Genomic DNA, 27,572 nt, shown 5'->3' on the forward strand with positions numbered 1-27,572 from the left:
AAAGGGCAGTGTGGAATGCAATAGAGATTGCATCGTCTGTGGATCTGTTAGGGGGGTATGCAAATTGGAGTGGGTCTAAAGTTTCTGGGATAATGGTGTTGATGTGAGCCATGACCAGCCTTTCAAAGCAGTTCATGGCTACAGACGTGAGTGCTACTGGTCGGTAGTTATTTAGGCAGGTTACCTTATTGTTCTTTGGCACAAGGACTATGGTGGTCTGCTTAAAACATGTTGGTATTACAGACTCAGACAGGGAGAGGTTGAAAATGTCAGTGAAGACACTTGCCAGTTGGTCAGCGCATGCTCGGAGTAAACGTCCTGGTAATACGTCTGGCCCTGCGGCCTTGTGAATGTTGACCTGCTTAAAGATCTTACTCACATCGGCTGCGGAGAGCGTGATCACACAGTCATCCGGTATAGCTGATGCTCTCTTGCGTGTTTCAGTGTTACTTGCCTTGAAGCGAGCATATCAATCAATCAAGTTTATTTTATATAGCCCTTCGTACATCAGCTAATATCTCGAAGTGCTGTACAGAAACCCAGCCTAAAACCCCAAACAGCAAGCAATGCAGGTGTAGAAGCACGGTGGCTAGGAAAAACTCCCTAGAAAGGCCAAAACCTAGGAAGAAACCTAGAGAGGAACCAGGCTATGAGGGGTGGCCAGTCCTCTTCTGGCTGTGCCGGGTGGAGATTATAACAGAACATGGCCAAGATGTTCAAAATGTTCATAAATGACAAGCATGGTCAAATAATAATCAGGAATAAATGTCAGTTGGCTTTTCATAGCCGATAATTAAGAGTTGAAAACAGCAGGTCTGGGACAGGTAGGGGTTCCATAACTGCAGGCAGAACAGTTGAAACTGGAACAGCAGCAAGGCCAGGTGGACTGGGGACAGCAAGGAGTCATCATGCCCAGTAGTCCTGACGTATGGTCCTAGGGCTCAGGTCCTCCGAGAGAGAGAAAGAGAGAAGGAGAGAATTAGAGAGAGCATACTTAAATTCACACAGGACACTGGATAAGACAGGAGAAGTACTCCAGATATAACCAACTGGCCCTAGCCCCCCGACACAAACTACTGCAGCATAAATACTGGAGGCTGAGACAGGAGGGGTCAGGAGACACTGTGGCCCCATCCGATGATACCAACGGACAGGGCCAAACAGGAAGGATATAACCCCACCCACTTTGCCAAAGCACAGCCCCCACACCACTAGAGGGATATCTTCAGCCACCAACTTACAATCCTGAGACAAGGCCGAGTATAGCCCACAAAGATCTCCACCACAGCACAAACCAAGGGGGGGCGCCAACCCAGACAGGAAGATCACGTCAGTAACTCAACCCACTCAAGTGACGCACCCCTCCTAGGGACGGCATGAAAGAGCACCAGTAAGCCAGTGACTCAGCCCCTGTAATAGGGTTAGAGGTAGAGGCATAGAAGTAATTTAGCTCGACTGGTAGGCTTGTGTTACTGGGAAGCTCTTAGCTGTGCTTCTCTTGGTAGTCTGTAATAGTTTGCAAGCCCTGCCACATCCGCCGAGCATCGGAACCGGTGTAGTACGATTCGATCTTAGTCCTGTATTGACACTTTGCCTGTTTGATGTTTCGTTGGAGGGCATAGTGAGATTTCTCATAAGCTTCCGGGTTAGAGTCCCGCTCTTTGAAAGTGGCAGCTCTACCCTTTAGCTCAGTGCGGATGTTGCCTGTAATCCATGGCTTCTGGTTGGGGTATGTACGTACAGTCACTGTGGGGACGACATCATCGATGCACTTATTGATGAAGCCGGTGACTGATGGGGTGCACTCCTCAATGCCATCGGAAGAATTCCGGAACATATTCCAGTCTGTGCTAGCAAGCAAGTCCTGTAGCTTAGCATCTGCTTCATCTGACCACTTTTTTATTGACCGAGTCACTGGTGCTTCCTGCTTTAATTTGTGCTTCTAAGCAGGAATCAGGAGGATAGAATTATGGTCAGATTTGCCAAATGGAGGGCGAGGGAGAGCTTTGTACACGTCTCTGTGTGTGGAGTACAGATGGTCTAGAGATTTTTTCCCTCTGGTTGCACATTTAACATGCTGGTGGAAATTTGGTAAAACTGATTTAAGTTTCCCTACATTAAAGTCTCCGGCCACTAGGAGCGCCACCTCTGGATGTGCATTTTCCTGTTTGCTTATGGCAGTATACAGCTCATTGCGTGTGGTCTTAGTGCCAGTATCGGTCTGTGGTGGTATGTAGACAGCTATGAAAAATACAGATGAAAACTCTCTCGGTAGATAGTGTGGTCTACAGCTTATCATCAGATACTCTACCTCAGGCAAACAAAACCTTGAGACTTCCTTAGATATCGTGCACCAGCTGTTGTTTACAAATATACATAGACCGCCACCCCTTGTCTTACCAGAGGCTGCTGTTCTATTCTGCCGATACAGTGTAAAACCCGCCAGCTGTATGATGTTCATGCCGTCGTTCAGGCACGACTCGGTGAAACATAAGATATTACAGTTTTTAATGTCCCGTTGGTAGTTTAATCTTGCTCGTAGGTCATCGATTTTATTTTCCAATGATTGCATGTTTGCCAATAGAACGGATGGCAGTGGGGTTTTACTCGCTCACCTACGAATTCTCTGAAGGCAGCCCGACCTCCGCCCCCTTTTTCTCTGTCTTCTCTTCATGCAAATGACAGGGATTTGGGCCTGTTCCCTGGAAAGCAGTATATCCTTCACGTTGGACTCGTTAAAGGAAAAAGCTACTACCAGTTCGTGGTGAGTAATCGCTGTTCTGATGTCCGGAAGTTATTTTCGGTCATAAGAGACGGTAGCAGCAACATTATGTACAAAACAAGTTAAAAAATAAGTTACAAACAACACAAAAAAACGAACAAAATAACAGTTGGTTAGGAGCACGTAAAATGTCAGCCATCCTCTCCGGCGCCATTCTACACACACGCCATTCTCAAACATTCTAGTGTGGATGTTTGAGCATGTTTGTATTGGTTTCTATTGATGTTTTATCATTCTGTTTGAAAGAGTGGAGGGTAAGGATGAGAGAGAAGAGAATGATGTTCCCTGCTGTTTGGAGATCACTAGAGAGAAGCTACAGCCCAGTCCTAACTGTCAGCTAGGATTGTGGAGCCCACCACCACCTGAGACAAACAGGTAAAACATTCACATACAGTACATACTGCACAAACAAGCACTCAGACATACAGTATCTATACACACAGAAATACTCATGCTACAGTACATCACCCAGACAGGTCCACTTAAAATTAGCTCCCATTGAAAATACATGTCAGCCATTTATGTTTACGCTGAGGTTCAAAGTCGCCTGTGTAAAATGAGGCAAAGCTAAAGGCCAACAATTTGTACTCAAGATGAATTGTTTCACAAATTCTTGTGGTTCAATTGGAACAAACAAGCAGCACTGATGAACAGTAAATATGTAGGATATGCCCACAAATTGCTGCTATACCAAAACAGCCAGTCTGTGAGGTTAACCATGACAACCAACCCTCTCAGGACAACGCTATTTCTGACCTTGTAACTCTGTGATCAGCGTTAAATCACTTTGGGACACATCTCATAAAGACCTTGCATTGCACAGTAAGGAGTATAAAATAGCATAGCTGATCATAAGGGACAGTATATTTATCATCCACCTATTCTATTTCCAAACATGTTCCAGGTTTATTCTTCTGAGTATCAGACTTATACCATTTGACTACGGAGGAGTCCATCCAGGGAGCTTTGAGGTGGTGCTTCCCAGGAGCACCAGGGTGTCCAGCCTGTTCAGGGTGATCGAGGAGCGGGTTGGGATCCAGACCACCAGCCTGCAGGTGTTCAGAACCAGAGTTCCCTCCCAGGAGTCCTTCCTACCGCCAGACAGCTCTCTGGGGCAGTGTGGCTTCACTGGAGGCCCTGAGGACTCACCCAGACAGGCAACACTGTTCTATGACTACAGGCTGGAGTTAACTGACTGCCCCATCCTCAACTGTGACCACTACTTTGGTTCTAAGCAACCTCAGATTGGGGAGGACTACTTTGCATCAAGGCCTGTCTAGGTGACCTGTATAACTTATAGTATCAGCTGTGTAACTTACTATATCAGCACTTTTTTGATGTACAGATTTCTCTTTATGTGACTAGCACCATGAAGCAATTAGAGTTGATAATTGGCTGTGTTTAGCTAATTATTAAATCTGATAATTAAAAGTGCATTAATGTCAGCGTTATATCAGGGGAGAAAATGGATGACTTGGGCAGAACACTCCTTACAATCAGCAGCTTCTGACATAGTTTTGTGTTTACCTGCAAGCATGAAGTATGCAAAGTGTGAGATTGCCTTTTTAATGCCAAAACAACCATTTTCCTATAGGCCTCAGGGCACAGTGGAGAACCCTGGGTTGTGTCAAATTGAGTGTTGTAGTGGAAAGTGCTGCTCTAGTGGAAACCAAAGGGCACTATAAATGGCAGGTCTTGTGGTGGCCCACTAAAGTGTGTCTGCCCTGAGTGAGACACACCCTTGGTTTCCTGCTACCTCCCCCTGTTTAAAAGCACTTGGTCAACAGCTGGAGTCCTTATTCACCCCAAAGTGTGCCGTTGCTTTATTTGGCCTTGTTACGTCCCACGCCGTAGAGTGTTCAACCATCTGGGGATGCAGGTTGTACCGTCTGTGAGGCAACAACCTCTATGGGTAGAAGGCAATGTAGGGAATAACTCAGGAATTTTGGAGCTCTCATTTTGCTTTAAAATCTAAATAACATTTATTTAATATGTTCAAAAATACTGGACAATATAAGTATAAAAAAATGGAATACTCTTATTTGTCATCAATAAAATTGAAGACTTAACACTGTTAAGAGAGATAGTTGACTTAAAACTGTCATAAAGAGTAATTTGTTTATAAACATTTCATAAACAGTCATAAGTTAGAGTGTCACTGTCACCACATGGGAAAAGTCAGAGATGTTTAGCAGTGAGGTTTTGATACCTCCAGGAATCTATATTAGATTATCACTGAGATCCACTGAAATGCCTTATAGATAACCATAGAGTCCATGACAACCTTCCGTTATACTGTAGTGCTTCAAAAAGTATTTCACTAATAGCACTTCCGTAAATATCCAAAGTATACAGCCACTACGACATAAGGATGAGTCATTGTTTTTACTCAAAAAATACATTATAATTTACAGTTCTATAAAAAATGTTATATTTGCATAAGTTCTTATGGGTTTTGGCATTTGTAAAGCAGAGCAATCTTCAGACAGAATGCTGTGCACTATCCATTTGTAGTCAGTAGATAGTGGCCTTGAAGACACAAATAGCTCAACCCTGCTCACAACAACTGCCTTAACCGCTGTTCTTCTCTACTCTCCCAAACCCAGTGTTTTCTGGGTACGAAGGACAGCTCACCATGCAGATTTATTCACATGCTGACAAGAAAAGGGGGCAACAGAAAACACTTCTGCAAAGCTGTCTGGACCATGTTGTTGATACACATGTAGTCTTTGCGTTTGAATTTGCATTCATTCAAAAGGGGTGCTTCAGAGAAGACTTGAGCAATAGTGGATTCAGTCTAGTGGTTTCAGCCTCCTTTGAGTGCCCTCCTGTTCATTCTATGTACAGTAAAGCTTCATTTAAAATACTCAGTGAGGAGTGATTATTCACCAAAACAAAATAAACAGTCAAGTGTCTTGTATCCTTTGGTTGAGGAACACGTCTCGTAAAGTACTGACAGACAACTAAGCTCCTTAGTTGGATAAAGAGAGAAGATTAAGCTCCCTTCTGAGAGTCAAAGGTCACATGGGGAAGCCTCCAATGAAACCTTCCTTCCACTCAGCACGTGATCACTGAGCTCTTCCCCATTGATTTGGACTCGTTTTTGGCCACCAGCAATCTGAGGGCATCTCCAGATGAACGAATGAGCTCTCTACCACTGTGACGGAGAGAACGAGAGAGAACATCAGAGGGTGTGTTACAGAGGGAACGACACTACTCTATGTTGTGTTGAATGAGCTCTCTACCACTGTGACGGAGAGAACGAGAGAGAACATCAGAGGGTGTGTTACAGAGGGAACGACACTACTCTATGTTGTGTTTTATAACTCTTATTACCTAAATAATATCCAGTACTGTATTACAACTTCTTAATCAACACAGGGTGGTAAAGACCAGTCTCCATGTTACACTACTTACATGTGGTATTCCATGCCCACCAGACTGATGCCGTTCACAGCCAGGATACGGTCTCCCAACCTCAGCTTCTGGCACTGGGCGGCTGGGGACTCTGGTACCACTGACTTGATATAGATCCCAGTCATCTTCAGAGGTGTTTTCTACACAGGACACAAGAGGATGCAGGAAGCGTTGAGGTTGGGTCTGAGGACATGCTGTACCTGCTCTATAGCATCATTACAGGAACATCTCCGCTGTTTCATCTCTATCCTACAGGGGGCACCACATGTTATAGAATCCTCCACAGCAGTACACCTGCATGCATATACATGAGTAGAGGCTTTCACAGACCAGACACGTTTCTGTTATGAATTAAATGATGAAAACAGCACTTTAGTAGAATTCGAAGCCAAAGGCAGACATTGGAATGAGGGTAATAATAACCATTGCAGCTGCCTATTGTGCAATAGAGGAGTCTACCGGTTCTTATAAATTACCTTAGTGTTCTCAATGTGGTTCATGGCTGACTTCAAAAGGAGGTCAACACATTTACCACATGTTGTACACCTGTTAGTAAACCCAAGCTTAAGCCCACACCCACATACCATAACCATACACACACACACACACACACACACACACACACACACACACACACACACACACACACACACACACACACACACACACACACACACACACACACACACACACACACACACACACACACACACACACAGTGTTGGGGAAGCTACTCTGAAAATATAGTTTACCAAGCTACCATTTACTTCACACTGGGAGAAGTTAAGCTAAACTAAAGCTACCCTTAAGAAAAATATAGTTTACTGAACTAAAGTTACTTTGAAAAAGTAGTTTACTACATTCAAACTACTTTGCGAAAAATGATCATATGTAAATCTGAAATGTCATACACAACAAATTGCCAGAACAGAAAACCTTGGGGTCATATGTTAACAGAATGTGTAATTGAGTTTATTGAACACAAAAATCGATGTTCCAAGTGAGAATTAGGCAGCTCTGATGCTGCAGAAGAAAGGAAATGATTGCCTACTTCACCCATATTTTATTTTAGCCCCCCAAAAAGTATATATGGAGGTAGTGCCTAAAATAAGGGGTTAAATACATGTCAAAAAATAGATCAATCGTTTCCTGATCTTTCTTATATCTCTCAGACATAGGACAGACACTTCTGAACAAATGTCCTTTTTATTTTTGGGGGGACTATCTGGTCCATGTAGTGAATCTGTTATTCAATGTGTTTCTATGGGCTAATAGCAGCAATGACAAATTCAATGTTTCGTTAAAAAAAATAAGTATAATTTCTCAGGACACCTTAAGGGGTCTTCAAATTCAAAATCAAATAGCTAAATGATCCTTGGTATTGCCATCTTAAAACAATTCCATATGTTAGCTTAGACAGGGCTATATAGGATTACATTACTAGTTGAACTACATGTAGTTCACTATTCCCCAACACCGCACACACACACACACACACACACACACACACATACACACACACACACAAACACGAAGTCCCACATAGGCTCAATAACTCTTCTTGCTATCTGTAGTTGAGATCTACGTCACAGTTCAACTCATCATTCATTTAAAGCTAGATTTCCCTGACTTTGATGCATGATGATGTAACACAGTTAATCATGGGAAATATGTAACCTTTAACTAATTAACCTGCGACTATGAGGTTTGAACAGCCATGCAAGGCCTTATATTAGGATGTCATAAATCACATGACCAAATAAGAGCCACACGCCCCTCGCATCGACTAGGCTGTCACTTTGTACAACCAGGCACAGACAGAATGATAGAGCTTTTTCAAGTTTCATTGATTTCCCCATGCAGAGAGATGAAAAATAAGAAAGGGAGGTAGAGAAACAAAAAGGAAGATGAGACTTGGGTGAAGGAGATGAACAAAGGAGAAGGTGGAGGAATAAAGACAAGGATTTCACCCACCATTCCATCCACCAGTGCCAGGCCTAGACCATGAGGTCCTCTGTGTAGCTCCACAGTAAACACTTCATCCCTCTCTTTCTCCTCCTCTTCCTCCACATTATCTTCCTCCACATTCCCATTCCTTCTCTCAGAACATTCCCTTGGGCAGCTGCCTGCTGAGGAGACACACACAAGAACACCCCACATTAGACACAGTATCCAATCCCACCTTAACTCTGTTTAAAGTTCTACTTTTCCTGTTATTGTGGTCCTTTTAATGAAATTATAAAGAAATCATATCACTGTGGCAATTTGAGACAGGGTTGACTTCAGGAGAAATCATGAAAGTAGTGTCTGGTTCCCCTTTGGTTTTCCCTCTACAGTACCTTCTATGGGTCTCTGTCTGTCTGTCTGTCTGTCTGTCTGTCTGTCTGTCTGTCTGTCTGTCTGTCTAGTCATATGAAAGAGATGTTCACAATACTGGGCTTGTGGTGAAGTCCAGAGGCATTAGTGTTATAAGGATGATTATTTCTACCAATAGGAATATATATGGATCAAAGACTGGAGGTTCCCCTGAGCTGCTCCAGAGGGACACGCAGTTGGTTTGACCTCCTCAACATACATATAACTAGAACTGATATTGAACACAGATGTTGCATTTGGACTCCATTTAAATATCATGTCAAGTCTGAGTGCTATAACACTGTGGGGAGTCCACTAAATGCATAGACGTTGTAATGAGAACCATACAGAACCCCACTGAGAACAAGCTCTAAAGCTTTGGGGCCTTGGGAAAGCTCTTCCTCAGGTTGGTCCGGTGCTCTCTGTCTGTGGTGTATTTATACTGTCACAACAACCTAGCCACCAGCAACAGTACCACCAGCATGCCCTACACTTTCACCCCCTTCCCCCCCCCACTCTCCCCTGGTGTCCCCCTGCTCTCCCCTGGTCTCCCACTTGTCTCCCCCTGCTCTCCCACTGCTCTTCCCTGCTCTCCCCTGGTGTTCCCTGCTCTCCCCCAGCTCTCCCCTAGTCTCCCCCTGCTCTCCCCCTGGTCTCCCACTGCTCTCCTCTGCTCTTCCCCTTGTCTCCCCCTGCTCTCCCACTGCTCTTCCCTGCTCTCCTCCTGCTCTTCCCTGGTCTCCCACTGCTCTCCCCTGCTCTCCCTCTGGTCTACCCTGCTCCCCCCTGGTCTCCCCTAGTCTCCCCCTGGTCTCCCCTGATCTCCCCAGGCTCTCCCCCTGCTCTCCCCTAGTCTCCACCTGCTCTCCCCAGGCTCTCCACTGGTCTACCCTGCTCTCCCCTGGTCTCCCCCTGCTCTCCCCTGATCTCCCCCTGGTCTCTCCTGCTCTAACCTAGTCTCCCCCTGCTCTCCCCTGGTCTCCCCCTGCTCTCCCCCAGCCCGAGCCCATCTGCCCCCCATGCAGGACCTGCTCTGGACAATGCCTGTCCCGATTAAGATTCCACGCACCAACCCAACTGTAAATTCCCATGACGGGTCAGCCACTGATCTTTTCTCTCCTGACATCACCACCTCTCTGTAATTCTTGGTACAGATTAAAGGATTAGCAATGCTACCAAAATAGCGGTAAGTTACCGTCAGAGCCCAAAACCACCGAGGTTGAGCAGAGAGCAGGAGCACTCTATGGGACTGGGAGGCCACAGTAATACATGGTGGGAAGCTATGGTCAATGTCATAACCAGGGAAATAACATGATTAGAGAATATTTCTGTGAAAGTGGGTAATGTTCAATAGTACATCATTTTCATAACAATATCTTAGGTTTATGACAAACTATTAAACCATAGACAAGGGCCATTGATCGTAATGAGTTCTGATTATGATCAACAAAATGGAAGCTTTTGTAAAGCCCTATTTACACACAACCACACAGGGGGTCAGGGAGCTTTAAGCACGCGGTAAGCACTTACACACAATCAAATGTTACACTGAGCGTTTGTCTCTGATTAAGAGATGAGGGAACTAGCTGGTGTTAATCAACAGGAAAGGCCAGGAAAGGCCATGGGCTTTTATTATCTAACCTGTTGTTTGGATATGACCTGGGACTGTGGTATCTGAAATCAGAAATTCAGGATTCTCACAATGTTTTAGATAAAGTGGCATCAAACTTATAGACTCACTCTCTTTTGCTAGGTGTTTGACTCAACGATTGTATCCCTTGAGAAAAGTCAATGTACTGTATAGGACAGGTGTACTAGACTACTATTTGAGAATGTCCGGCGGTCACACACATTTCCTAGGTGGCAAAGGTCCGGATATGTATTGTCATTTATCGGTGTAGTAACAAACCCCCACCTCCCAACCCATGCGACCTCAAACTGTTTAAATTGTACACAGCCATATTGCTGGCGGAGAGAAAATGTTGTCAGTTTAAACCTCGTTTCCTGCAATTCTACGCATTTTGACGTTTTAAAGCTAATTTCTTGATATTCTACACATTTGGACATTTCTGTGTGTTCATATGATACCTGAGTAACTGAACAAAATCAATGCGGGCCGCTGGTGTTGAGGCCCCTGGGCACGTAATCTAGCCATGATAACTACAAGATTTAGATATCTGGTTAGTCTAATTTACCCATCTAGCTAACATGGGCTAGTAGTAATTCACTGAACATCTCTGACAGGTTATAAAAAGCTCTCTAAGGTCTGTCAGTGACTGACATAACAAGAGGAAAACTGTCCATGCACTACCAAATTTCGAAATTGCACTTTTGCATTCTACAATTATAACTCTCAACAGCAGTAAGTTGAAAGCCCAGCTGAGTTCCTAAATACAATTACACATACAATTAAAATGTAATTTCTGTTGGGACCCATGGTCCGTATTGACCCCGTTCTGGGTCTTGATCCGGACCGCGGTCCGTCTTTTGAGTATGGCTGGTATAGGAAAAGTGTTACACATTGTGTGAGACATCGCTAGAGAAAGCTGACCTGCTTTAGGGAGGGGGACGTCATTGTTATCCCTGGAAGTTAACCCTGGAAGTTTCCCTCCCAGTTACGGAATGAGATGTTTAGTCCTTTCCTCCCCGTTCTCAGGTCAACTCCTCCACCACAGAATAAATCATAACCAGAGAGCAGTCACTTTCCCTTCCCATCCACTCCTACAGATGACCTCATGAGCAGAGCTTCAAAAAACAATAGGCCTGACGAGAAGATGGCCTTTCCTCTAAACATGGAATCCACCCTAAAGGGAGAACACGACCTTTACACAGCCAGAACAGCTCTTTATTCCTCCAATGACCTGTAGTTTCTGTCCAAAGTCAATAGAGTTGAAGAGATGAAGGGAGGATGAGGGCTCTCCTCCTCCTCCTCCCGTCATATCAAGCACCTTGTGTCAACCTGGAGCCACTGGGGACAAATATGCACCAGGGTCTCCCGGGTCAAGCAGACAAATTCTTCCTTTAATGGAGCCTGTCAATCATTGGTGGGTTGATATTACGAGGGAGGCACTAGCGACCTAACTCCAGGGGTTAGGTACATGAGCCACAGTGTGAGCCGAGGTGCCTGTATTTGCTGTGACAGGAGTTTTACATCACTTTAATCAAAACCAGCAGAGGGAGGGAAAGGCCATGAAGGGATCCTCTGTTATTCTTTGTCTTCGTAATTCATCCAAGGTGATTGAGACAGGATCAGTTTCTTTTAGGATTACTATGTACAGTATGTGCCCCCCACTGTTACAGCATCATCAATCCTCTGTTATGATTGGTCAATAACACACTTCAGCTGACACATGGCTTTTTATGCTTCTTTTCTATCTTTCTATCTTTTGTATTGTAACTGGATGCTCTGTATGTAGCCCAACTGTATGTGTAACAGTATAACTTTAAACCGTCCCCTCGCCCCGACACGGGCGCGAACCAGGGACCTTCTGCACACATCAACAACGGTCGCCCACGAAGCATCGTTACCCATCGCGCCACAAAGGCCGCGGCCCTTGCAGAGCAAGGTGCAACCCTACTTCTAGGTTTCAGAGCAAGTGACGTAACTGATTGAAATGCTACTAGCGCGTACCCGCTAACTAGCTAGCCATTTCACATCCGTTACACTCACCCCCCTTTCAACCTCCTCCTTTTCCGCAGCAACCAGTGATCCGGGTCAACAGCATCAATGTAACAGTATAACTTTACGTCGTCCCCTCGCCCCGACACGGGCGCGAACCAGGGACCCTCTGCACACATCAACAACGGTCGCCCACGAAGCATCGTTACCCATCGCTCCACAAAGGCCACGGCCCTTGCAGAGCAAGGGGCAACACTACTTCTAGGTTTCAGAGCAAGTGACGTAACTGATTGAAATGCTACTAGCGTGTACCCGCTAACTAGCTAGCCATTTCACATCCGTTACATATGCCATAGCCATCTGTGTTACCTTTCCTGTGCTGCCGTACTGCTCCCTCCTGCAGGTCTGCCTCCAGCTCAGACTGAGACAGCTCCATGCCCTGGGGGGTGTTGGGGGGCGTCAGCAGGCAGGAGGGGTCCAGAGCCAGGCTCTTGTGGCATCCCAGGTCAGCCTGGCCCCTCCTAGGTAGGGCGTTCTGCAGCTCCAGACTCTTCAGCTTGTGGGTCAGCACTGCCTCTGCCAGGCAGCAGCTTAGGTCACCATGAGACCCCCGTGCCTGAGGGGGCGCCGCAAGGCTCAAAGATTCCACCTCTGCCCTGAGCGAGGGGCAGGGAACTGGGTCAGGGACCACCACTGTGACAGAGGGCGAGGAGCGCGAGGTCGCAGACTTGGCGTCTGTAGCTGTCTCGCTGAGTGCCTGAAGGGAGGGAGAAGTCAATAAAACAGAGATGGAAAAACATCAAAGTTAAAATGTCTCATTTACTGAGCACCACCAGTCCAGGGCTACCACTGGCCTCTCATTAGATTGTATATTTGTAAAATCTGGGTACACAGAGTCAGAAGGTCAGATAGGTGGTTACCTGCTGTGTTGTTTGACTGGTGGGGAGACTAAGGATGAAGTCCTGCAGACGGCCGAGCTGCTCAAATAGAGTGGGCTCCGTGATTGGTTTACCCAACTCCAGGTGGAAGGTGTTGCTAGGCAGGATAAGGGGAGGGTGGTTGTCGAAACTCTCCAGGATGTCAGCTAGAGGAGGAGGGAAATACAGGACATCATTAAAGACAGAAGATGTGACTCAGAAGCTCTGGAAGAGCATTCTCACGGTGTACACTACATTATTTATACTTGTTATTTCCTTTTACTTCATTGACTTAATTACGTCTGATTTGTAGGTTAATCCTTTAGATTCTCCAGTTAAAGAAAGACGGTCATGGGCTCTAGGACAAGATAAAGTTCCCCCCAGGGGGTGCCAGCGGGAGTTGGGCTATTCACACAGAAGAGGTGAGGTGACAGGGGACAGAGAGGGGAGACAGGTGCCAAGTCCTATATTGAGAGGGGTGGATTTGACAGTTAACTCTGTGGTGAGATTGATTGGGCTGGACAGGGTTCTCCTCTCTAGCCTCCCCCCTGTACCCATGCTCCAATTTAGAGTTAGACTGGGACAGGCAGACAGGATTACTCTGGGGAACACACTCAGCCACTCTCAGACACAATAGGGAATAGGCCTCTAGTTACTAATACCCTGACTACACCGCTCGCGTCGCGTTGCAAAATAAATTTTGAAATCTATGTTATTCAATTATAGCACCCACACTGCTCGCGCGCGTCAACGAGCGTCTGCGTTGCCAAGGGCTAAAATAGAAGTCCTTTCTATTTCTGACACAGATTGAGCTGCAAGTCCTGCCTCTCCCATCTCCTCATTGGTAGAAGCAGGTATCCACATGCCATCTCCTCATTGGTTATACCCACGTCGGTGATTGAAAGACGAACTGTGTTGCTGGTCGTCGTGGTAATACTATGAAAGTTTAGATGCCAATCACCATATAAGTTCAAAGATGAAAAAGCCTGGAAGGAGGAGAGATGACTAGAAATGATTCGGTTGACCATTTTATGTGTGGATGAATTGTCGGAGTAGAGGACCTTGTGCATTTCAGGTAAAATAACAACTCAATGTTTATATGCCAGGACAAATTAGCTAGCAGCAGCAAGCTAGCTAAATAGGACAAATTAGCTAGCAAGTGCAAGCTAACTAGCTAAATTTCCATAAATGTTTCATGCTTTTCGACCTGTCCCCAAATTAATCTAATTGGTTCAGAGTTTGTTTTGATATTTTAACCTGCTGTAACCAGTCATGATCGCGTTTGGTGTAGGGGGACAAAATAAATTTATGAACGATGGCGCAAGCGCACAGCCGGTTTGGATTCCGTATAACCCTATCAGGGCATGGACGACAGTCTGATCTGATTGAATCTTGGCAGAGTGAGTGTGTGTACACAAGCGTACAGACTACATAGGCTATGTGAATTTGTTTGTCTCCAAGAAACACCTGTGTTTGTTTCAAAATATGGTTTATACACGTGAACGCGTCTGTGTTCCACTCACTGGTCCTGAGGGCAGCCTCTGCCTCGTCTGGCGAGGGGTTCCAGTCTGCAGGACAGGCCCTGCCTGGGTTATACTCCCTCAGCATGTGGTGCAGTTGGGCTGGGTTCAGAGGCATGAACTCAGTCCTCAGAGAGCTCCATGATGCCTGAAACACACACACACATATGTACACTCACACGTTACAAGAATATCAATGTACAGGCACAAGGACCATGATACAAGGAATATGATTACATATTTCACAAAAGAGTAAACATAGCATAATTTAAATGCAAGAGCTGGCAGAGCTGTTTGATGTCATTGTTGTTAGTAAAACTAAAAATGACAGGGTAGCATTTCCTCAGTGTGGTTTATTTCCACACAAAGCTATTCGTGTACAAAATATTTCAAACCACAAATCTGTCCAAGTACTGTAATTGCATATTTGTGTCATTCCAATGACAGATTATGTGGTGATGAATTCATTAGGAAAATAAATCTAGGACTGTAAGTAATACTTGTCGTGCCAACCTCTGTCACTGTCTGTAGTAATACAATTAACACACACACACACACACACACACACGCACACACACACACACACACACACAGAGAATGGAGAAATGTTCAAATGCTTGATTGTGGAAGTCAATGTTCCTGAATGTCACATTTTCCATCTATATGACTAAACATTGATGAGTCATAATCGTCAAGCGTCAGATGTCATCAGAAGATGTGCTAATTACAGCGTCTAGATTGCTGTATATGTTATATGACTATGAACAACCAGGTGTTTGTTATCCTCTCAGTTGACCTCTCTCGGGTTAGTGGGAATAAACACACAAGAGACTTAACCTTCAACTATTTCCTCATTCAGTCAGACACACCTTGGAGAGCTGAGGTGTTTTAATGACTCAGTAACTAACCAGAAAGACATAGGTGAATCATTTCAAGATGACATCATTGGCATAGAGGTGTTATTGGTATGCTGACAGGCATTGTGTAGAATATATCAGACCATATTTACCCCAGCCTTGTATCCCTTCATTCCTCCAATGAGCACACCCTCTTTGTCGCATGACAGCACAGAGGCTGGCCAGAAGGAGGAGTTATGGGAATGTTTATAAGCAATAGTGACTTATGTTTTACATTATTTTAAGTCTATATTTTCTACATCTACTATTTGACTTGGTGTATCCCAGTCATAAGTGGCATAACATTATGGCATCAATGACACAATCTTCCTAACTTTGTATCGTCAGTAATTACTGGAGAATGAGAGAGCTCAGTCATAACAAAACCATGCCACATCACTGGTCATTTACCATGTCCCTCACTCCCTCAAGCCCAGAACTCCAGATGGAAAACTGAGAATATGACAAGGGTGTGTGCTCCGTTTAACCAACCACAACATCTGACCTCGTGCCATGGGAGTGATCCATACACAAAACCACCAGCCTCCTAGCAACCGTCCCCAAGAATAGAGGAGAGAGGCAGCCTTTGACTGAGGGGAGACTGGTTCTACTACTGGGGAGCTGTTTTGGGGCTGTTACCATGGCTGCCTTCTGGTTAGATATTGAGAACAGGTGTTGTCTCATACTGTATTAGCCCCTTATGGCTGTGGATTGAAGAGTGATGCTACACTGTCAGTCTGGTTGCACTGAGTCTCAGCAGGCTCCTTTCTCCATTCCTGGTGAATGAGTTCCATCAAAATAAAATCAGATCAAGAAACTATAAACTCTGGATCTAAATTAAATATGAGAAAATACAACTTTCTGACTGAATTTGATGCTTTAGGGCTGTGCAAACTGTGGTTTTAAGATAAAACCCACAACTATCCACAACAACAGTGCTGTAATTGGGATGAGTAGGAGGTGATTCTCTCATGTACTAACCCGGCAGAACATTGCAAGACCATGACGTGTCCACAGCCTTCCTGCAGCCCCTGGACATTCATAAGATGAGACATACAGTAGTGTGGGCATGTTACGGCAGAGGTCACTCTTTTTTTTTAAGGTGACAGGGCTAAAGCCAGCCTTGTGTCACACACAGACTGGCAACAGGTTTTCCTTATCTCCCTTATCTTTTCAGGTGTCATAAACATGACCAGAAACAGGATATGTGTGTGTGTGTGTGTGTGTGTGTGTGTGTGTGTGTGTGTGTGTGTGTGTGTGTGTGTGTGTGTGTGTGTTTAACATTTGTTTCTTCACTTATTTTTTTATTTTTTAAATATAACTTTATTTAACTAAGCAAGTCAGTTAAGAATAAATTCTTATTTACATTGACGGCCTACCCCGGCCAAACCCGGATGACGCTGGGCCAATTGTGCACCGCCCTATGGGACTCACAATCACGGCTGGGTGTGATAGAGCCTGGAATCGAACCAGGGACTGTAGTGATGCCTCTTGCACTGAGAAGCAGTGCCTTGGACCGCTGCGCCACACGGGAGCCCCTTAGCTGGGTTGTTCTATATGGTGGTCTCTGTCTTTATGTCTTTAACTAGCCCACAGTGTTAACTAACTAAACCACCACCAGATATGTTAAGGCTCAACTTCCCCCCAGTAAACAGGATCCTCCTTTCAGTGGATTACAGAGACAATGGCATGCTTCAGGAAGGATTAACTACTCAGTGGCACACAGTTTAAAGCCACAGGCATCAACAATGTGGGATTTAAACATACATACAGTGAACCTGGCCGTGACCCCACTGTCCGAGGATGTCTCAGGGGGTGTTGGGATATGCAAAAAACACATTTCAATTCACACGTATATAATACACACTTGTACATGTGTGAAACAGGATAAATATAAGCACCCACCTAATTATGAATGATTATTATGTCTATTTGTTTAAGTTCTTGGTGCAAGGACTGCCTATCTTGGCAAAATGTGTATTTTCTTCATCAATAGATGAGAAGTCATTGCATAATACGAGATGTAGAGGACAATTTGGTGGGAAAAAAATCCCATTGTTTCCAAGCATTCTTTTCCCCTCTCCCACAGCTCTGTCAGGCTTTTTTAATGATGTCATGTGGTGGCGCGTGTGAGTTCCACTCAGCTGACAGCCGTCAATGAAAATAAGCTTTCAGCTCTAACATTTTCAATCTGTTCCATACCTTGTAAAACACCTGTGGTCTACAATGGATACATTCAGAATTGCTATAGTGGATGAAAATGTTTACATCTAGGTGTTGTCATCACACCGATAGTGTTAAGACTATACTTTGTCTAACTGTTCTCATAACATCAGAAGTGTGTATCGTACTACTGTACCTGAAGCCTGCAGTATTTTTCCAGATCTGATAACTGGCCAGGGCAGTGGAATGTTTAGTAAGGTGCTATAGAGGTATAAAACCAACAGCCTGTGTACACACACCTTTCCCACAACAAGTGTGGCAGTGAACAAACAACATCTCTCACCCCACAATGGCCCATTCAAACTATACTCGCAATGTTATCATCTTATAACTACTTCAACAGTATCACCTCCATCAAAGACAACATGCATTTCTAAGAGTCAAACCTAGTTAGCAACGAAATGTAGGGAAACAGAGTTTCAGTGATGATTCATGAATGTTTTCAATGTTTTGCCAGATTTTCCTAAATACCTCCCAAAGGTTTCCCACTCGAGGCATGTTCGGTATGCCAATAATCTCCCGTGGGTAGATTCTGCATGTAGACCCAAGAATCTGCCTGGACTGAATGGGATCCCTGTGATAACGAACTGCAGTAGTTTCAGTTTTTGGGTTTTCGTCACTGGTTATATGGACATATCAGGATTGAACGAAGGATGGGCTTAAACTTCTTGGCTACAAGTGATTCACGCGTGGCCCACACAGATCGGAAAGGGGGAGGGGGCTTTGGATAAGAGTTTATTTTTGCGAGGGTGGAGACTTTGCAAACTGCTGGAACTCACAATTCCTAACACGTATAGACCCAGAAGTAAGTCACGCAGTTGACCAAATGAATAATGATTTTACTTTTGGGTTAACAGAGATTAGTGTACCAATAGTAACTGAGACACTTGGTGATGTACAGTCTAATACACTGTAAAATACAATTTTGATAGACTATATTTTCAGACTGCTTTGGACATCTTGGCTACAGTGTTATTTAGTGCTCTGACTCAGCATACCAAACCAAAACAGGAAGTGAAAATAAAGGAAGTGCCCTCTGACCTGTAGTAGGTTCTCCTTGGGCGTTGCCAGCAGATTGACAGCAGCAGAGAGCTTCTGGAAGAAGTCCACAGCCAGGTCCCCTAGGCCCATCCCCTGTATCCAGTCCATCAGCAGATCCAGGTTGGCCCTGATCTGGACCCCTCTAGACCACTGGTAGAACCCACCTCCAGAGCCTGCAGAACAAATCACTACTCAGACATGCTCATGTAATTTCGATCATAGCTATTGAGTATAATGAAACTTCTATAAGATGCAGCATGCTAGCAGATACCCATAGACTTCCAGTTATTGCACTAACGCTAGTTAGCAGTGGCTCATGAAACTATCTCTAACGGTCTTCATAGTGGACACAGAAACATAAAAATGGTATCCACAAGTTAATCTTACTCTGGGGAAAGTCCAAATCCCGAAGTATCCCATTAAAACATACCGTATGTATTTTATGAGGATACTAGTGATAGGACTTTGAGGATATTAAGACTTGATCCTACAAAACCCCATGGATGAGAAACAGAGCATGTTGGAGGTCTCACCTCTCTCCATGAGTGCGTTGAAGAGGGATGCGTTGGTGAAGAAGAAGAGGTAGGCGCAGAGCTGCGAGCTGATGTCAGAGTGCACCTGGAAGGCGTTGAGCAGAGACAGCGCCTCCTTCAGGACATCCAGGATGCCGCTCACGCCCTTGGGCACACGCAGCTGCCCGCTCTCCGAGAACGGGTTCCCATCCAGCAGGCCTGGCAGTGCCGAGTACATACTCTGAGGACAGAGAGAGGCATGCTAGAGGTGTTAGTCACAGCTACATGACTTTACCTCACTGTACCATAGTCTAGCACAGCACCTCTCTGAGGAGAGAGGGGGAGATAAGAAACCTTACAGTCACAGCTACATGACTTTACCTCACTGTACCATAGTCTAGCACAGCACCTCTCTGAGGAGAGAGGGGGAGATAAGAAACCTTACAGTCACAGCTACTGTACCCAGTACCACTAATACAGAAAGTATACTGCACTCACTCATTATATATTGCTCTTTAAAATTCTCACTTTACCAGCCATACTCTCTATAAAATAAACATTAATCAACATGCGAAAATGTGTTGACAGATTCAGTAAAACGGCAGTGGAATCAGTGACTTAGTCAACAGGGCTATGCCCACTGACCCTGAGCTCCCTGAGCCAGTCAGAAAACAGTCAGAGCCCAAGGAGGAGGGGTTACAGAAAGCCAGACAGGGACAGAGACACTTCCCCTCCAAAGGGGGATCGCCAGGGGCCTGATAGCCAGGGGCCTGAGACTGTCCAGTCTTGACACTCACCATTGTTAACAGTGTACCATACACAGTCCTGGGAATCACATTGATAACACTGGTGCCACTGGCCATTCCTGACAGAAACACAAATGTTTCCCAGTGACTCAACCCCGCTCTGCCCCCTCCAGCCTCCTGATAATTCCCATAATAAATAAATGCCAAGTATGATAAACTAGCTGATAATAGCCCATGCTGTTGACTACTATGGAATGGTAATACCAGTGAGTAATAGGCATGAGAATGAACTTCTCCTACAACTTCTCCTGAAGTGTTTTGTCTCATGGTTGGTTGTTCCACCAATTAGGTGTCTTTTGAGTAGTGTAACTTGTTGGAAAAAAACTAAACATTTATATTTCACCTACTTTTAGCATTCTGTCATAAACAGTACATGTTCTTAAAAAACATTTTTTCCAACTCAAGAGGTTAAATAAAAAATGGACTATAGTAAGTGCCTATTAAGTGCCAAATAAGGTAACAGGGTTGACCGTAACAGGGTTGACCATAACAGGGTTGACCATAACAGGGTTGACGACTTCATCTTAAATCATCCATAAATCCCCTTGTGACAGGGGAAATCGAAGCTTGTTTCATGCAACAGGGAGGGGCAATTGAATGCAAGCTTCACTAAAAATATATATATATTTAAAACATATCTAGCCTGTCTATGCTCGACCTGCTCAGCTTTCCACCACAAAACACCAGCAAATTGCCAAAAAGACTACAACCAGCTCACCTGCTTTTACACTATGATTTGACTGTTAGTTTCTTTTTATTTGCACTTTGAAAAAGGAATAGTTTCCCCATCTTTAAATGAGAGTTCAGTTCATGTAACAGGGTTGACCAGGATACTGGCAATGAGGCCCTTTATCTACTCCCCTAGACTCAGATGAACTTGTGGAAACCATTTTTATGTCTCTGTGTCCAAAACGAAGGAAGTTTGTGGTAGTTTCGCGAGCCAATGCCAACTAGCGTTAGCGTAATGACTGGAAGACTGAGGGGTTTCTACTTGCATGCTTAAAATGAATCACTAATCACATGAAGGCCAAAAAAATTATCATCAAGGACAACAACCACCCGAGCCACTGCCTGTTCACCCTGCTATCATCCAAAAGGCGAGGTCAGTACAGGTGCATCAAAGGTGGGACCGAGAGACTGAAAAACAGCTTCTATCTCAAGGACATCAAACTGTTAAATAGCCATCACTAGCACATTAGAGGCTGCTGCCTATATACATAGACTTGAAATCACTGGCCACTTTAATAAATGGAACACTAGTCACTTTAATAATGTTTACATATCTTGCATTACTCATCTCATATGTACAGTATGTACTGTATTCTATACTATTCTACTGTATCTTTAGTCTATGCTGCTCTGACATTGCTCGTCCATATATTTATATATTCTTAATTCCATTCCTTTACTTAGATTTGTGTGTATTGTTGCATATGTTGTGAAATTGTTAGATATTACTTGTTAGATATTACTGCACTGTCGGAGCTAAAAACACAAGCATTTCGCTACACCCGCAATAACATCTGCTAAAGATGTGTATGTGACCAATACAAATTGATTTGATGATCTTCAGGAAATATAACTAAGCGTTTACAATGATGGTGAAAACTTTGATAAATGTTGATGTTAAGTGGGTTAAGATCTTCCTAGAAGACTTCTACACACAGGATGCACAGAGGGACATGTCAAAATGCAGAATTCTTTATTCATATTAAAAATCAGATATATTGAATTTTCCATGTGTTCTATACTAAAGGGACCTTCATTTAATGTAATTTTTGTGCACAATTTCCACTTTAAATAGCAAAGGGACCCAAAAGGCACTCACTTCGTGGAACGACCCACATACTGGTCAAGGTAGAGGAAGGCTTTCGCAGAGCAGGAAAACAAGCAGGAAAACCTGTTTCCCAACAACAGTTCAGTGCCCAACAGTTAGTGGTTGTCTGGTAGAATGCAACGTGTTTGAAAAGTTGTGCTGGAGTTACTACCCTGACGTCATTGCTCATTTCGTGCATGGGCGGGTGGCGGGGAGAGATTTGAAAATTCAATGGACTGAGTAAAGGAGCACGAATAGAGCTAGATATAGGACTCATCTTTGTATCTGTGCCATTATAGTGTCGGTGACAGCATGGGCAGCTCAATTGAGGCTATCTCCATTTTAAAGTAGCACATTGTCTTCTTCTTCATTGGCTGATTCCTCCCTACCCAGTTGACTACTTTAAAATGGTGGAAGCCCTCAATGGCAATATCCATGTTAAAATGGGTTATATCCATGAGGAGGCTCTGGGTGAGTGGAAAGGGGAGAGGGGAAACGAGGTGACACTGAAACATGTACAGCTCCACTACTTTTTTTGCTATGACCATTGACCAATATAGGGCCCTGGCAGACCACAATCTGGTAAAAGGTTTAACATAAACAAAACCCTTGTTCTATGTTTCAACAAAATAAACTTTAAACAGGCACATTCTTGCTTCCGCCAAAAGTGAGAAGGACCCAAACAAGAGGAAGCCAAGTTCTGACCATTGAGCACTAAATAAGTAAAACATACTTTGAGTCACAGTGCAGAGATCCTGGCCTCCAACTCCTCCCATCTCCCCCTCTTCCCTCCTCCCCCTTCTCCACCCTCCTCCTCCCCCCTCCTCCCTCCTCTGACACAGCTCTCTGCCATTGTTTTATTCCATGACATCACCCCTCAGCCAGCCAGGTCAGCAGGCACGTATCATGACTAAGACAGACACACAGAGGCTCTGAAAGATCATAAAGACCTGCCTGTTAAATCCCAATCACCATACATACATTCCTTCAACCACAGGTCACTAGATAGATTAGAGACCCGTTCCGCAGAGCTGCAGGTGCTGGTTAGGTATTAAGCTGAGATTGGCCGAATGAAGGGAACTGGGGATCGTATTCTCCAGTACAGCATTAAATGTCCAACTGTTTTAGAATATAAACAAAGTTAAAACCTTATTTTGAAGCTAGTGGTAGCATGTCTGAGAAAACATACATGTCTGTGGGTGTGAGCTTGAGTAGTTTGTTGACAGAAATAGGGTCGAACTGGCACAAAAAAGTGTCACAATTCATCTAAGGTATAGACTTGGCCTGTGTCTCTCACTTGACCCCAGAATGTGCAGTGAGTACCCCGCCCATCCCTCCGTGTGGTGTGTCTATGTGAAGACAGCCCCTCTGTTCCTGAGCAGGAAACAGACTTTTGGAAAAGGCCACTACTCTGCCCTGCTTCTCCACCGGACTACAGCTGCTTCCCTGACTACTGCACATCCAACCACCAGCAAAACAAAGCCTGCTTTCCCCTGAGCTCCAGCGGTGGCTGTCTAACTAGAGCCTGTAACTATTGGGGGGGAAAATGCCCTTCCCCTCACCATGTAAATGTACCTGTCAACAGGGAAAGTTGACAGGCATGTGTAAGCTTTCTCTTTTCAATGGTTTCTGTCATGAAACGGAAATCTAGGGACAGGAAGAGGTGGTCTCGGAGTATACAAAACAACAGCAGCACATACAATCCTGTTCCCTGTTCCCACCCATGCCGGTGCTCCCTCCCATCCTGGAACAGTCATCGCCAGGCACCTTCGCCATGGTAACGGGTGTTTCCAGTCGACCGTGTTATTGGGTGTCTATTGCTGGTCTCTGGGTTACTGTGGCAGTGATGGTGCTCTGTTAATGCCATGGAATTAGTTATAGGGCCCAGACATAGGAAACTCCAGTAAACCCTGCCTGGGAGTGTCTTCCTAGGGCTCACTGTTGAACAGGATAGACATTTTGTTGCTCTCTATAAACATTTCAAAAGACTTTGGAAATAACCTCGAAGTGGATTTACAGAATATTAAAAAGATGATAAGCAGTCCTTTATTCCACTGGAAAAGACGACACTATCTGACACGCCTATCCTTACTGAGAGAGCCAGAGAGCGTGTACATGTTTCCCCTGGCTTATTATGGCTTATTGTCTGGCATGCTACCTGCAAACGGAGAACGGTGTTCATAAGGTCTCAAGTCCTGCTTCTCGTAGTCCACAGGCAAAAGATGGCTTTCTATTTGGGCTGTGCAAGGTTTTCTGGAGCAAATAGTCAAGGATGTTATTATTTGTGTACATGTGCGGTGTGTGTGCTAATTGTGTGTGTGAGGCACGCGTCTATGTTTGTGTGCGTGTTGCATGCATGGCATCTATTGGTGAGTGAATCAGTGGAAGCTGGTGAGGGGAGGACGGCTCATAATAATGGCTGGAACGGAGCAAATGGAATGCCATCTACAATGTATGATTATAGTATGTGTGACTATGCACTGACCTTGGTGAGGTAATAGACAGACTGCTGGAAGGTGAACATGATGACCTCCTCCAGGACTGTCATGGCCTCCTCACTGGCAGTCCTAGTGGACCACATCTCTGACTCCGGCTCTGAGCCCTCCTCCTCCTCTTCCTCCTGCCTCCAGGGCAGCAGCTGGGGAACGTCATGCTGGATGAAGTGCAGCAGCTCAATGGAGTTGGCCATCCACAGCACCAGCGGCCGCAGGCCTGGGATCAGCTCCTCTATGCTCAGCAGCTGCACATCCTCTGGCTCCTGCTGGACATCACTGAAGCTCCTGCAAGGGGAGACATATAGACAGGTCTGAGTTCAGTCCAACAGCCAACAAATACCCTGTACTGGGTGAATGGCACTAAAAGTGGCTTGCGAGTGACTCATATTTTACAGCATGTCTCTATTCCTTGGAATGAATGCTAATTTAAACCATTACATTTGATTTCCATGTGCAATTGAGTGAAATATGAAATGAAACATTCATTCTTAAAAATCCTTCCTCCTTTCTCAGCAGGCAGCCAAAGCACAGCTTTGGAATACAGTGGACCTGCAATAATGTCCCATAACATTAAATCATCATGAGATATCATTTTGACTTCATACACTTCAATGGGCGGCATACAGAGAAGTATGAACATCAAGAGACCATGACTCCTTCTCAACTTCTTATTCTGTAAAGAAGTCACTGGGACATGTGACAATGAGAGAATGCTATATGTGTGTACTACACATCCCTCCCAGAAATTCAAGTAGCATTGTTGTTGGAATGTAGTGGAAGGCAGTAGCATCATATTCTAAGACTCCTGGCTCTAAATAGAGTCGGTATATGACTCATAGCAAACACTAAAGTTGAAAGGGGTGTTAGTGTCAGAGGCAGCAGGTTGCCACTGTTCTTCACCCTGTTGTCATCTTTGCTGTTCAATGTTAGCATTTCTGGGGCAGGCTGAGTGATTGAGGTTGGAGAGGCTGCTACTCACCTTTCTGGTTGGATCACAGCAAGCTCCTTTGTCTTCTCCTGCAAGAGGACAGAGATAAAGACAACATTCATTTTAAACCAGCAGCAAGCCTATCTAAATTATATTCCATCCTGATGACACCTTTGATTACACGTCTTTCTTTACAGTACCCTTGAGACACACAGTATGTTGAATTCATAATGATTCAAGGTTTATTTGTGGCGTGATGATATAAAAGGTCAATCGTTTGACTGGAGAGAGTGCATTGTTTTTGTGCATAGTGGAGGTGCATAGTTTTACTCACCCACATGGTGAGCTGGATCTGACTGGCTATGCGGAGCAGCAACCTTCGGAAGTGTGTCAGCTGGAACGTGGTGGCTGAGTGTTGGATGGACAGGCTCAGCAGGAAGGCAGGGGTCAGTTTGGCCTCGTCCCCATTGGGGTCCACCATGACCAGGACCTCCTGCAGGACCCTGTCCTCCTGCTCCAACTCATAGCTCAGCGATACCTCTCCACCCTCTGGGTCCTTCCACCGAGGAGGAGCCGGCTTCCTCTGGACCCTAGGCCATTTCATGGGGAGGGCGGAGCCACATGATTGACAGGAGGATGACACTCCTACTCCTCCGTCATGGGCGGGGCAGAGTTGTTTCATCCAGAGAGGGGTCTGTGGGGCCCCTGGGGCGGCGGTAGGGTCTTTAAACATGAACAGGTAGTGTCGGCCCAGACCCACCAGGTCCCCAGGGGTCAGCTCCACCTCCTCCTTCAGGAGGAAACCATTCCGGGTGACGGGGGCGCCGTGGAGGGGCTTCAGCAGCGTCAGAGTCCGCTTGGTGTCACCCGGGGAGGAGTTGGTAGAGTCCAGGCGCCTGACACAGCAGTGCTGGGGAAGAATGTCCGGGGCAAAGAGGAGGATGTCCACCTTGAGCCTTTCCTCGTCCTCTCCGTTACAGTGCTCCCTGCAGCAGCCGAAGATGGTGGTGGTGCCGCTCATCAGGTAGATGACAAAGTCCTGCAGCGTAGAGGAGGGGCAATGGAAGGTCAACCAGCAGAATCCATGAGAATGACTGGCGCATTAATTAATGTACTGGTTTCAGTTTGCAATATGCTATGATCATTAGTAACTACTATGTATTAACTACACTGTAATTACACTGCTCCTGCCTAGTACCTAACTAAAAAGTAAGCGCATGCACTTTGACACCACAATACAAAGTGCAAATAAAAGACCTAGGACTTTAATTGAGAAGTTGTGTAATGATTTGGAGATTGATCAAGCAGGCGCATTAGAGGCGTGTGTTATGTGAGGACAGAACAGATCCAGGATAAGCATGTACTGGCAGTGTGGTGGAGGGACAGGAATGGAAGGGCTTAGGTGTGAAACCAGAAGTCCATGTTAAATCAAATCAAAGTACACAGATTTGCATTTTTTTTTTTTTATGTGTTTATTAGTCACATGCGCAGTGTTGCAGATGTTATCGCAGGGTAGTGAAATTCGTATGCTCCGAGCTCCAACAGTGCAGGATAAAAAAAGTAATAATAATAATAATATTTTATACACATTTACAACTGTAGCAATGATAAATGTGGGGGCAGGGTAAGTGTCCGTTTGGGGTGGGGGGTAGACTGTCCATAGAGGGAGTAGCAAGGGGGAGTGAGAAGTGGATGAAACAATCACTTTAAAAAAACAATACACACATAATCTCCCCCAATAAAGAAACAACGAGCAATATCATATAAAAATACACTGAGTACAAAACATTATGCTCTTTCCATGACATAGACTGACCAGGTGAATCCAGGTGAAAGCTATTATCCCTTTTGACGTAAAATCCACTTCAATCAGTGTAGATGAAGGGAAGAAGACAGGTTAAAGAAGGATTTTTAAGCCTTGAGACAATTGAGACATGGATTGTGTATGTGTGCCATTCAGAGGATGAATGGGCAAGACCAAAGATTTAAGTGCCTTGAACGGGATATGCTAGTAGATGCCAGGCGCACCGGTTTGTGTCAAGAACTGCAGCGCTGCTGGGTCTTTCACGCTCAAAGGTTTCCTGTGTGTATCAAGAATGGTACACCACCCAAAGGACATCCAGCCAACTTGACACAACTGTGGGAAGCATTGGAGTCAATATGTGCCAGCATCCCTGTGGAACGCGTTCGACACCTTGTGGGGTACCAACAAATTAAGGCTGTTCTGAGGGCAAAATATTAGGAA

General features: G+C 44.9%; 1 protein-coding gene across 3 annotated transcripts in view; it reads right to left on the bottom strand.

Annotated features, from left to right (window-relative positions):
* Window positions 1–899: 899 nt before the first annotated feature.
* The window catches only part of LOC120034245 (ras-associating and dilute domain-containing protein-like), a 33,233-nt gene continuing 6,560 nt past the window's right edge, over window positions 900–27,572 (bottom strand). Inside the window, exons 5-15 of one of the 3 annotated variants that reach the window (XM_038980736.1) lie at window positions 25,662–26,366; window positions 25,379–25,416; window positions 24,390–24,684; window positions 19,304–19,523; window positions 18,771–18,943; window positions 14,614–14,758; window positions 13,094–13,257; window positions 12,543–12,930; window positions 8,174–8,328; window positions 6,200–6,339; window positions 900–948 (exon numbers count right to left, since the gene is read on the bottom strand). In XM_038980736.1, the coding sequence (XP_038836664.1) occupies window positions 942–948; window positions 6,200–6,339; window positions 8,174–8,328; window positions 12,543–12,930; window positions 13,094–13,257; window positions 14,614–14,758; window positions 18,771–18,943; window positions 19,304–19,523; window positions 24,390–24,684; window positions 25,379–25,416; window positions 25,662–26,366 (2,430 nt within the window). In that variant the 3' untranslated portion in view covers window positions 900–941. Of the gene's footprint in view, window positions 949–4,739; window positions 5,940–6,199; window positions 6,340–8,173; window positions 8,329–12,542; window positions 12,931–13,093; window positions 13,258–14,613; window positions 14,759–18,770; window positions 18,944–19,303; window positions 19,524–24,389; window positions 24,685–25,378; window positions 25,417–25,661; window positions 26,367–27,572 lie in introns of those variants that run through there. The other 2 variants (XM_038980735.1, XM_038980734.1) reach the window with 2 other exon arrangements.

The sequence above is a fragment of the Salvelinus namaycush genome, chromosome 41, assembly GCF_016432855.1.
Source record: "Salvelinus namaycush isolate Seneca chromosome 41, SaNama_1.0, whole genome shotgun sequence".
NCBI lineage: Eukaryota > Metazoa > Chordata > Actinopteri > Salmoniformes > Salmonidae > Salvelinus > Salvelinus namaycush.